The sequence below is a fragment of the Lutjanus erythropterus genome, chromosome 3 (genome assembly GCF_056507025.1).
Source record: "Lutjanus erythropterus isolate fLutEry1 chromosome 3, fLutEry1.hap2, whole genome shotgun sequence".
Taxonomy (NCBI): Eukaryota; Metazoa; Chordata; class Actinopteri; order Lutjaniformes; family Lutjanidae; genus Lutjanus; species Lutjanus erythropterus.
This window is the reverse complement of record NC_139319.1, coordinates 1,918,792-1,931,371: the sequence shown is the minus strand read 5'-3', so window position 1 is coordinate 1,931,371 and position 12,580 is coordinate 1,918,792. Positions and strand designations below refer to the sequence as shown.

The following is a 12,580-nucleotide window of genomic DNA, read 5'->3' as shown; positions in this document are numbered from 1 at the left end:
CGGAGGATTCGATCAGATTAGATCCAAACATCTTCTTCAGTGTGTTTTGGACTCGTTCCCACCTGCACATGGACCTGATGAGGCCTCAGCTGCTGCATCTCCTCCATGTGATTTAGTCTCATTACACAGGTGTGTGTGTGTGTGTGTGTGTGTGTGTGTGTGCTCACATAAAAAAATCCGCCACAGACAACAAGAACAAAAAGGACGTGCCGCGTCTACTTCCTCCTCTTCACAAAGGCCTTCGCTTCCTTCTGCAGTCTTTTGATGTCCTCCTTACCGCTGTCGTCCGAGTCAGGAGGGACGTAGTCTGAGTCGTCGCCCACGTCCTCACTGTCATCATTGATGAAGCTGTCGTCGTCCCCGAAGTCCTCGTCTTCATCTTCGTCATCGGCGTAGCTCTTCTTGGGGGCGGCGCGTCTAGTGGAGGCTGTAAAAGCATCGACGGCGTGAACAGTAATAAACATGCGGTGTTATAATCCAGAGTGAGTCACAAAAGATTCCTTTCATTTCCAAATAACAACATTTTCTCTCAGTTTGAGCAAAAAGGTCATGTTTTTCCCTGGAGTGAATCTCTCTTATGATTTCTAACGAGCGCTCCGTAGTTGAAGGATCTGTCTTTACCAATTTCTTTTTATCACCTTTGTGTCTGTTATCAATATACGTCACTACATTTCAGAGACAAAGTGTTTTTTACTTAAAGCTTGTATTCCTGGATTAATATGACAAACTGCTGACCTCATGAATGAGATGAATCGTTCAGCCTTGGCAGAGTTTTACAGTTTAAAAAGGTCAGAAGTGTTTTCAGAGCCATCGGTGTGGAAGAAATAAACAGCACCATCGTTCGTGCGTGTGTGTTTGTGTGTGTGTGTCTTCTTCACATCAGGTTTAACAGAGGTTGAGGCGAGACGCAGCGTCTTTCATCAGGAGGCAGCAGAGACGAGTGACGGGTGGAGTGTGAATGAAGTGTCAACTAAATGTCGACCGCGGTGTCAAAATGTAAATGCTGCTCTGAGGTGTGATACGTTTCTCATCAGTGAGGAGTGTTTCATTAAACAGATGAGGGGCGGGAGGGTGTGTGTGTTCAGTTCATGAGGTCATTTCCTCTATGTCCTGAAGGACCCTGAGATCACATTATACAACCTGCTAACCAAAAAAATCTATGCACATTCCCAGTGGGTTTATGGCTGCTGACCAGCTCTGGTGATATGTGGTGTGTGTGTGTGTGTGTGTGTGTGTGTGTGTGTGTGTGTGTGTGGAACATATAGCTGCAGCTTCGCCATGTGAAATAAATCTTCAAACAATCAAATAAATATCAAATAAAGTATAAGAAAAATAAACCTTTAATTAGATCATGAAAAAATAATATGTTCAAAAACTAAAAGTCTGTATCAGATGTATATGATGGATATTTCCCTGCATTTTAAAGAAGCTTTGGTCACCTGACCTAAAAAATATATATATTTCACTGATTAATATGATGATCATGTTTCCTGTGTCATTAGCATTGATGCTACATGCTGTTAATGATTAATTAACATATTAAAAACAAGCAGAAACAGCCCACCTGGTTTCTTTGTGTGTTTGTATTCTTTCCTGTGAAGAGGATTTTTCCTGTGAGGAAAAAAAACAAACAAATCAAAGTCAAGTTTGTTCCTTTCAAGACGAATAAAGAAGAATAGCATCACTTTCAGAGCAACGCAGGACTCAAACTTGTGTATTTTGTTCTAGCGGGGGTTCTTGCAGGTCGACAGGTGTGAAGGAGAAGACGACGCGTCGACAGTAAAAAGGAAAAACACTCCTGCAGATTTAATAACAGCAATGTTAGACTTTTAAACAGATTTAAAGTTTGTTCACTGTTTCTCTAAAGGATCTCATTTACATGAGACTCATAATAAGATGTTAACTCCACTGTAATGTCTCCTTCTCTCTGTCTCTACTGTTACTGGATTTAGTAAAACTATCAGGATTGCTTTTTGCAAGTCTTAGTCAACCACCTGTACTGTGTCTTTATCTGTGTGTCTCTGTATTGGTGTTCCTGATTGATAATCCATAAAAGTATTTCATGTCATCTCTGCCCCTCATGCCTTTCATCTGATGCTAATAATGATTGTGCTGCTGTGATGTCCAACCTGTAACAGTCAGTGCCGTAGGGACACTCAGGCCGGTCTGCCTCCTCCGTCTCCTCGTCCTCCTCCTCATAGTCGGTGTCACCGGGGTGACTGCACTCCTGGAAATGGATCGGGTTCTTCCTGGAAAAACGAAACAAAACGGGGGCTGTAAGAGGTTTTCAGTCTGCTGCAGGAGGAGGAACACATCAGAGACTCTGCACATGAAACATGTCTGCAGATGGCTGCTCACTTATTCTGTACATTTCATTTAAAAGACCAAACAGCTCTCTGTTCAGGACCATTTAAACCACAGAGGTCAGACTGGAGCCACTTTTAGAGTTACTCTTATACTTCTAAGTTTAGTTTTTTAGTCCACAAAACTCTATTGGAGAAAACCTTTGAAATTTGAGGCAAAAAGCAGAGAGCACCCGGCAGCTGCTTTTCAGAAGCTTCAGTCTTTGGTCCACTTCATGTTCATCAGCTCAAGTGCACTTCTTCTCATCTTTGTTGGAAAATGAGCCACATCAAAGTCAAAACCGCCTGGCAGGACATGAAATAAACTCCCAATCATCCTTTACCTCTCTTTGTTTTCTCTGAAGAAGCTCAGCCTGAGATACGCTCAGAGGTAAACGTACCTGTAGCAGTCCTTCCCATATGGACACGGCGTTCTGACTCGAGGTTTGGACGGAGCGGGTGCAGACGCAGAGCTGCTGTTTGACCCGACAGACTCGGCTTGTTTGGTCCTTTGTCGTCCGTTTTTCGACTTCCTGTCGTCAGTCTCAGGTTGACTGATTGCATGCGTCCGTGTCGTAGTGTTTGTGGCGGCCGTAGATGTCTCTCCTCCCCGTCCCTCCTCGTCCACCTCCATGGTGAAGCCGTCAGACTCGTCGCTCACCTCGGGCCTGCTGGATTCACTCTGAAGTCGTGAGACGGTGGGCTGCTCTGAAGCAACATCCTGGAAGTCAACAAAAACAAACAAAGAGGGTTGATTTCCGTTTCCTGTAAAGACAGCATTGAGAAGTTTACAGACCTACTCTTTTACAAAAACTGAAAGGCAGTAAATATGCAGACCCTGAGAGCTCAACGCAAATTGGGATTATTATCAGGATTCCAATTTCTAACTACATTTTGAAATAAAGAACGATATTCTACCTCACCACCACTCTGATCTCAGTGAAACCCGCTAATCTGACATTTGCTCATTAATTCTCTTGAAAAAATGCTTCACTAAGTGCAGATTTCACCATTATCTTGTCTCAACATCTAATAAAAAATTGCAGACCAACCGCTAATGTTAAATAGTTTCTATTTGCTTGTGTTTTTTTTAAGTTGCAGTGCGTTGAGTTTTCAGGGCAAAGCCTGAAGGTTTTATTAGAACCAAATTAAGACAAACATAAAAAAAACTACAGTAAAAACGCACGGTACTAACAATGCAACTCAACTGTTTTAGAGTTTTCTCCTTCGTCTTCACTTTTCTTCCTTCTCCTCTTCTTTGGCATTTCCTCCTCGCTGAGCTCCGCCTCCTCAGGTGAGGAAGCCTTGGTCTGTCTGACTGCTGCTCGTTTGGTGCCGGTCGGTTTGGCTGCAGGTGCTTTACTTCTCTTCACAGGTGACTGAACTACAACAGAGAGAGAACAGAGTCCGACTGATGCTAAACTGACAATATTAACATTTAGAGTCAAACAAACCTGGTTTATTAGTTCTACAGAAACAAACACAAATATTTTGATAAGGATTTTTGAAAGTGGTTAAAATAAATTTTACAGTGTAGAAATAAACTCACAGATCATCCAAACATCTGAAGAATCAAGAGAACAGACAGACTGAATACATGAGAAGAACAAGAGAGGAACGATGCAGAGGTGAACTGTTCCTGCAGCACACCTCGGAATTAAAACAAAACTGTTTATACAGTTAGCTGGTTTAGTACAGTGGTTCCCAACTTAGGTGCACGGCCCCTCCAAAGGTCAGCAGATAAATCTGAGGGGTCGTCAGAAGAAGAATGTGGGAGGAAAGAAATAAAAACAAAGTATATTCAATATCTGGCCTTTCACTGTTTTCACCTCTTTGGGCGGTGAACAGTTATTTATGTAAAAAATGTAGATGTGAAATGTGTTTCTGATGGAACTGATAACAAGTCAGACACATCTGAAATCTGACAATGACACACAACTACACACTGATTTTATTTAAGAAGTTACAAGACAGAAAGTCTCACATCAGGCTGAAGTTCTGTAATAGAAAACCTTAATCTGAAACACGGGCAATTATTTCATTTTGCAGCTGAAACGATCAATCGATTAGTTGTCGACTAGAAAATTAATCTTTAACTAGTTTGATAACAGAATTAGAATTGGTTTAAGTCATTTTTTAAACCAAAAAGCCCTCTAAATTCTCTGATTTCAGTTTCTTAAATGTGAATATTTTCTGGTTTCTTTACTCCCCTCTGACAGTAAACTGAATGTATTTGGGTTGTGGACAAAATGAGACATTTGAGGACATCATTCCAGGCTTTGGGAAAAACTGACTGATATTTTTCACAATTTTCTAACATTTTCTGGACCAAACAACTTTTTATGTTACGCACACCATCACACCACACACACCCAGGTCAGACAGTGCACGAGAACGTGGCTCCAAGCTAAAGATCTACAGTGAAGATTCAGGAGACTTGGATCACAGCAGACGAGCAGCATGGAGGCATTTTATGTTTCTATTCTGTTGTTTTTTCACATTTGAAAACTGGTCACCATTCACTTCCATTGTTTGGGAGATTCTGCAGCTCTGTTTTCCTGTGAAACTCCAGCAGAGTTTTGTGAAGTAAAAAACTGAACCCGACCTTCAGTCAGCATGAGGGTGAAGAGATAATGACTGAATTTTCATTTTTGGGGTGAACTATCCCTTTAAGACGACACCAGGAGCACAGCATCACGAGTTTGTCTGCGGGAAACTGGAACGTTTCCATCCGTCCAGGTAAACGCAGCTCTTAAGTGAGCGGATGGACGGCGTGATGGAAGCAGAGTTCCATCTAGAATGGAGCCGTCTGTGTTCCTTCAGAGTAAATATTAGAGAACAGGAGCCGTCAGAGGAAACAGTGGCTGTTTAATTCTGTCAAACACACAGTGAGACGCACAGACAGGCTGAGGACTGTCTTCTATCATCTGCTGTAGTAACAGCAGCAGTGTTTGACGCCTGTCGACGAGGTCGAGTTCAGCTGCTATTTAAGGTCAACAAACATCTGCAGGTGGCAGATCTGCACAACATCACCTTCAGCACACACTCTGTGGATTAATGCTGTGTGTTTTCAAGATCCTCTGTCTCCTTTAAACTCCCAAATTTCTAATTGCTAAAAAAAATCCAATATCAGCTGGACTGCAGAAGAAATGGAAAAATAAAGACTGAACAAAAGCAGACACACAGACTTTCCTTTTGTTACACAAACTTAAATTTCCATCTCGCTTCCTGAAGTTACAGACATTTAAATAAAAAATGGGAATATTTTTAATAATTAAATAAATAACACATTTAAAAAGAAGCTATAAATCTATTTAAAGTGAAACAGAAAACGTGAACACGGTACCTTTCGGGCTGGATGAAGACGTGTGTGGAGCTGCTACAGCCGCCATCATCCACGCAGGTAAAACCCGTCTCTTGTTTACAGACGGAGTGACGTCACCTCTGTCATCCTCCGCCTCCTCTGGTCCCGCTGCGTCTCTCTACATCAAACCAGACAGTCGTCAGCTGAGTACGGCGGTTTCATCAGAGCAGGTCTGATGAAAACAGCTGCAGCTCGAAACAAACACTGACAGACATCTTTCAGGTCAACAGAATGTTTCTCCAGAAGTATTCGTCAGCTGACGGGCGACATGATGAAAATACATTTTCTGATAAACTGATTGTAAAACCAATCATGACGAAACATATTCCTGCTGCACGTATTAATAATTCTAATGTCTCTCAGTAAATCCTCAGTCTTTCATCCTTGAAGCGCAGCACAGTTTTTAATTTCAGGTGGTAAAGAAAAAAAAAACAAGGGCAGAATTTTACTCTTGTGTCTGTTTTTTTTCCCCTCATGGTATCAAATTAGGTATCAAAAATCAGGGAAATTCACAAGTACTGGTATCAACTACTAAATGTCTGGTATTGTAACATCCTTAATAAAGAAAACAAAATATCTGACGGCGGACAAATTTGTTTTGCGTCATGACTTATAACGTCCGTTAAGGCCTTTAAAACACAGGTCAGACCAGCGCTAACTGTCCGCTCATACAGAATTTGTTGTGAGTCTGCAAACCTGTTTTAAACTTCTGTCGGGACTGTCGGCCTCCTCCTGGTGTGACGGAGCTGTGGGCTCCTCGTGAGGCGGAGTCTGTCCTCGGTCCCGTCCAGTAGGAGGAGGTGGTTCCACATCTGGCTTGGGAGAAACAGGAAGTTCTTCTTCTTCTTCTTCTTCTTCTTCAAACATCTGACTGTTTCTACAAGAAGAGATATGTGAGAAAATGACTGAACAATTAAGGTTTAAGTCCACTTTTAAAACTCCTATTTTTTGGGAGAAACAACGTCAGAAATCCAAACTTGTCAAACATTAGTGTTGTTTCAGGATGAATTTGACGCGAGCTGCTGCTGGTTTGAACCGTGGAAACATTTTCTCAAGTGTCCTTTCTGGCCTGTTTGATCTAAACTTCAAACACAGAGCTCACATCAGGACAATGGATGGGTTACTCATGGATAAAAGATAACTGAAGCCCAGTGGCCACATAAATCAACAGTCTCCCTCCTGGTGGCTTTTAAATGAGTCAACAGATAGCACTCAAACCGGACTCCATTCAACCCCACAGAGTCCACGCCGCAAAGATAAAAGATAGGACTTTAATTAAACAGTCAAGAACAACCTCTTCTGTCTTGATTTAATTATTCATGGAGACGTCAGAGTGGGTGGAATAAAAAAAAAAAGAGATTCATGTCTTGATCTTGACACACAGTGTTAACATGGTCAGGAGTGTGTTCCTGACGGGTGAGTACCTGGGAGTGCGGTCTTCTCCGCCCACGGCCACCACCTTGTAGACCAGTTGCCCCGGCAGCAGAGAGAACAAGTCTCCATGATGAAGACGGTGCCAGCAGTCTCTCTGCAGAGGTCGAGGCTCGTCGCCGAGGGACGACTGAACGAAGCACGGGTTCAGGTGGGTCTAAAGATCGAAACAACGAGAGGACAAACCAGTAAACACAAGAACAAAACCAAAAACTAAAGGTACGATAATACCACGATAAAAAGCACATCTTGGAAAAAAATCATTAATCAAATAATAAATATATGATTTGCACAAAAGCTTTTGTTTGTATAAAATTCATGCTTTAGGTTTCCTTCTTTAACAGAATAAAAGTAAAGGAAAGTAGCAGCTGTGAGCTAAACTTCTCATGAAAAAAAAACTTCTCACGAATTATGTACAACTGCAAAACAAATCCAATGCAGCAGGTACTGGCAGTACTTTTATAAACTCAAATTAAATAATAAATAAAATAAATAATTAGCCATGTAATATCACAGTGGATATCATCACAGTTTTTTTTACTGCAGTAACACAATATTCAGCCTGTGTGGTGTGACAGCGTGAAAACGGCACGTCAGGACTTGGATTTCGACAGACGAGCAGCATTAAAGCACTTTATGGTTATTTTTCAGTTGTTTTTTTTATGTTTGCGAGGTTCTGCGACACTGTTCTCCTCCAGCAGTGTTTACTGTGGACTAAAAAACTAAACCCGACACGGACTGAATCATTTTTGGGTGAACTATCCCTTTAAATGGCTCAGGAATGATTCACGTAATTTTTCACCTGGAACAATCATCTGAAATCTGTCGCGGATTATTCTTTCACGCTCACAACCCTGCAGCAACAAACCGCCAGGAAATGGACCTGATAGAAAAAGACAGCGTTCAGATTTTTTCTGGGTATTTTTTTTGACGCAGGTATCGATGTCGCCTCAGAGCCTCGGGCTGCTGTGTGAAAAAAAAACAAACATCTGCAGCTGTTGGTTTCCTGGTGAGAGATCAGGTGATCGAATCATCGACGCGATTGATTTCACCTCATGATTAAAAATGGATGAAGTGTTGTGGCTGTGAAGTATTATTATTTTTTCTGAGACATGCTGATGCAATAACGTCCCTTTAGGTCAATTAAACACAAATGATAATTAACTGAGGGTGATTTATGTCTCTAACACTGTGTAATCTTTTCTAACAGACCTCCACCTGACGGCTGCTGCTGGAATGACTCCATCTCCCCTCAGGACTAATAAAGATCTGTGCATCTAATGTGTTTGTTGGAAAAGGTCGCAGTGTGACGTCATTCCATCAGCTAATGAAGACGTTCAGGAATCTTCACATCCATTAATCCAGAAACATGAAGTTTCTCTTGATGCAAACTGAAGTGATTTTGTTTAAGACGATGTGTTCTGCAGATTCTGTTGTGTACAAAGTGTGTGTTATTCAGGCTAGGGGTGTTCCTGCCGACTAATTTCTCTGTCGACTACATGCAAATTTTAATTGAGACTAGTCGACTGGTGTAAGACTAAGAAAACTCTCAGAAAGGAGTTAAAATTGAACACAATTTATTAATTGATAATAAACACTGTCTGAAAAATACAGTGTGTATTAAGAACCGTTTGAAGCCGTTGATCACAGTCTGCAATCTTCAAATCATATTTTAAATGCTGCTGAAAACCAGATACACATGAAACACACTGAACACCAGACACACAGCAGGACTTCATGAGTTTCAGCTCACAAACAGGGAGCCATGCAGACAGTATCAAATAATGAAAAAAATGTTCCAAGTTTCAGCTTTAAAAACTGACGGTCAGCTTTGAAAAAAGTGTCACCAGTAAGTTATGGTTGGTCAGTGATCAGTCCAGGTGGGAGGACGTACCGGTTTGAGACGCAGCTGTCCGTCCAGGTTCTCCAGCAGCCCGTGATGTCTGGACACTCTCTTATCACTGACCTGAGACAACGTGAAGACAAACAAAACAGGACAGGAGCTTCAGTACAAATCTGAAATATATCTACTGCAATTAATTATAAAATGATCATGAAATATTCACTTCTCTGAAAACACTACAGCTGCATGGTGTCGTCCTTTGAAATTTCTATTCCAGCCTGTAACTTGGATTTTTGTTCATTTCTTTCACGTTAATTAAAGTTCAAATTAATACTGAATGTTTGCAGAATGAGTTACCGTCTGTTTATGAGTCGTTAGAAATCATAATTCTCAGTAAAAAAAAGACGTTAGAGGACGCCATCTTTGGCTTTGGGAAACACTGATCAACATTTTCATTATGTTTTTACATTTTATAGACTAAGCAACTATTAATCGAGAAAATAACTGACCAATTAATTGACTATGAAAATAAACATTAGTTGCAGAATTGCGATAACGACTGATGAAAAATCTGTCATTATGATAGCTGTGATAAAATCAGTGCTGCAAAGACTACAGAGTTCTCCATGTTCCTGTGAGGCATCGTGTTCCAGCGGTGAGGAACACCATGTTATCAGTGTGACAGAGACCTCCAGTGGTGCAGAGGAAGACCTGCAGCTCAGCTGTAAAGGACGTCCACATTATCACTATAAAAAATAAAGTTCCAAAATAGTTCTACCTCAAGTGAACAGAGAAGTCTGACTATTTCTAAGCAGTGGAAATGGGTAAAAATCCCAAAATGTTGTTTCTCATTTTGTTATAATTAATTTTCATATTCAAAAAAGCATGTTCTGGACTTCACAAAGTTTTCAACAGTTTGTATAAACAGAGAAAAGACTGGAGTTCTAGTGACGAGTGCAAAGACTCGCAGTCCCTGAGGACCAGTAAACAAGTCAGAAACCCTCAGAATCCACATCTGAAGAGAAAGAAAAAAAAACACCAGTAACGAAAAGACAAGTGTGTATCTGCAAAGCAATAAGATTTTCATTTTATTTTAATATTGATGTTAAACATTTTGTTATGTGAATCATAAGATGGAATAAATATAAAGTCAACTGATGTTAAATAGCAACATCCTACGATGGAACAAAAAGCTCTTTGCATCAACTGAAGTGAACCTGAAACTTACAAGTTCATTTTTTTTAAAGTTTATTTTGAAAATCTTAATTCATAAACATAAGTTTTTAGGTTCACAACCCAAATTCTCTTTTTTGACTGATTTTAATTCAATGCTCAATTCTTTTACCATTACATACAATTAAAACAGGAATTTTTAAAATGTATAATTTTACAAAATCATATTTAATGAAACCACCTGAAGTCAAATTAATTTATCTTTTCTAATGTATTTCATTAATAAATTGAAAGCTTTCTATTACTTTTTGTATTATTATTTAATTTTCAGCTTATTTCTCATTATTATTCACCATATTTGCTGCCTCTCATTACACTGATTTATATTGTTTTTATTCCTGATGCTTCAATGTGCATTTAATATTTTTTTAGTTGTCAGCATGAGCCTGATATAATATGCAATTTGTTTTCTGAATAAAGTGAGAAAAGTGTTTATTATGGATTTTAACTTATTCTATTCTGAATGTAATGTAATGTGTATATGTTATATCTGTATATATTTTGTTTTAATTGGGGAACTCTGTGTTGTTTACTGATAATCATTACTGTAATATGAATATGCTCTGTCCTTTTCAGTAAATAATTAAAGGTAATGGTAGAATCAAAGTAAACAAAGCTAAAAGCCTCAGGAGGACTCACTCCCAGTAAAGGACCCCGGCCCAGCACCGTCTCCCCCGGCGGCAGCTGGATGGGGTCCCCGCCGTCCACAGGGACCAGCTCGAAGTCAGGCATCTGCTCAGCGGGCGGACTGGAGGGGATTCAGCCCGGGGGGTCAATGGAGGTAAAAAAAACACAGACCTTTAACAGTCAGCTCAGGGAAGTAAGAAATCTAGAAACTGTTTATAAGGACAAATAAACTATCAGGATTTAAAGATTTCATTCAGTTTCTGCCTCTAGTCATGTTAGTCTGCAAGAAACAGAAACTAAAGCTCATCTGAGGCCAGAAATGACCATGAAGCGATAAACTTTAAGTTTATAGAAGTAAATTTACTTCTGCTCACCTGCTGTGGTGGCCACCTGGATAATTAATCGTCTTACAGGATTTAGACTTAAAGCGACACCAAGAACAGAACAGGACAGAAAGCATTTACAACTTCTGGTGTAAGCTCCTGCACAATTCAAAACTTCCGGGTGCGCATGAGCATGCGCAGTAGACCTGTGGCGCTACCCAGTATCGTTTCAGACTACACGTTCACTGAACTCCATCCATATTTTTTACTATTTAAAATGTTCTTGTTTATTTGCAAATTATTTGTGACTATAAAATGAATATCAATACGAATTTTTTATATATAAATGTCACTTTTTAATTCGGCATACATGCAGTATACAGAGTGCTGGGTGTAATCAAATATCACAATATTTTTTACCAAATTCCACAATATTATTAACATTGCATTTAGCATTGTGCAGATTGATTTTTTGTGACCAAGTCTTTTTTTAAATTCATGTAAAAGTGACATAATTTATCATTTGAATTTACATAGCTCATCTATTCAGTTGAATAACCCCATACACCTTCATTACTCTCCATTCACATATTGTCATGAATTAAAGTGAAATAACCATAAATAAACAAATAATAGTAGCAGTAGTAGTACGACTAAATAGTTCATATAACCGTATACTCAGGATAAGACCCAATAAAAGAAACTTGGTGTGTCAACACATTTAAACAGAATTCAAATCGCTTATTAAAAGAACACAAGAACACAGAGAGAAGAAAAATAAAAAATAAAATAAATCAGTAAAATCAAATTCCAACCTCCAGTTACACTTCATTTGATCATAACTTTAGTTGATCAAAATTTTAACTTTTTGATTTGGTTCACACTTCTCACTGCTGTGGTCACTGTATTATGTTTTTATGGCTAAATGTTGGATAAGAACAAAAAGAAATACAAAACAGGAAAAAAAATGCAAATATTTCAGCCATTTGCCCAACTGAAAAAGCGCTGCACATTATTCAGATGATATATTGAGTCATATCTTTCATGAGTTAACACGTTCATTTAAAAGGCTACATTGAATTTATTGTTGTAGAACCCACAAAAAAGAATACATCTGTAAAGTGTAAATGTGCTAATATGAAGAGGAATAACTGGGGAAAAAAAGTAAAAGTAAAGATGTGGAAACATAAAGAGGGATATACTGAAGAATAAATAAGTCAGTTAAAATCTGCTGCTTTTGCCATTCCTTCAATCCCACTTTGTGTGTGTGTGTGTGTGTGTGTGTGTGTGTGTGTGTGTGTATAATAACACTATAACAATTAATTAATTATTTATGTATTTATTTATTTATGTATTTATTTATTACATATTCATCATTTTTCTGGCACTCTACAGTTCATGTATGGATAAATCACAT

General features: G+C 39.2%; 1 protein-coding gene across 1 annotated transcript; it reads right to left on the bottom strand.

The window, feature by feature from the left end:
* Positions 1–215: 215 nt before the first annotated feature.
* aplf (aprataxin and PNKP like factor) lies at positions 216–10,954 on the bottom strand. Its single transcript, XM_084714627.1, has 10 exons — positions 10,853–10,954; positions 9,032–9,103; positions 7,131–7,294; positions 6,403–6,583; positions 5,689–5,824; positions 3,551–3,726; positions 2,744–3,063; positions 2,130–2,249; positions 1,565–1,611; positions 216–427 (listed from the first exon to the last, which is right to left on the bottom strand). The coding sequence occupies exons 1-10, from the start codon at positions 10,943–10,945 to the stop codon at positions 216–218; spliced, it is 1,521 nt and encodes a 506-aa protein (XP_084570753.1). The 5' UTR covers positions 10,946–10,954.
* Positions 10,955–12,580: the final 1,626 nt, after the last annotated feature.

Excerpts from the sequence above, each read along its gene's own strand:
- aplf (XM_084714627.1), bottom strand. The coding sequence starts at position 10,945 with ATGCCTGACTTCGAGCTGGTCCCTGTGGACGGCGGGGACCCCATCCAG. Across the intron at positions 9,104-10,852 it reads GCCGGGGTCCTTTACTGGGA|GTCAGTGATAAGAGAGTGTC; the intron begins GTGAGTCCTCCT and ends ACGTTGTCTCAG. Across the intron at positions 428-1,564 it reads CAAACACACAAAGAAACCAG|CCTCCACTAGACGCGCCGCC; the intron begins GTGGGCTGTTTC and ends ATGCTTTTACAG.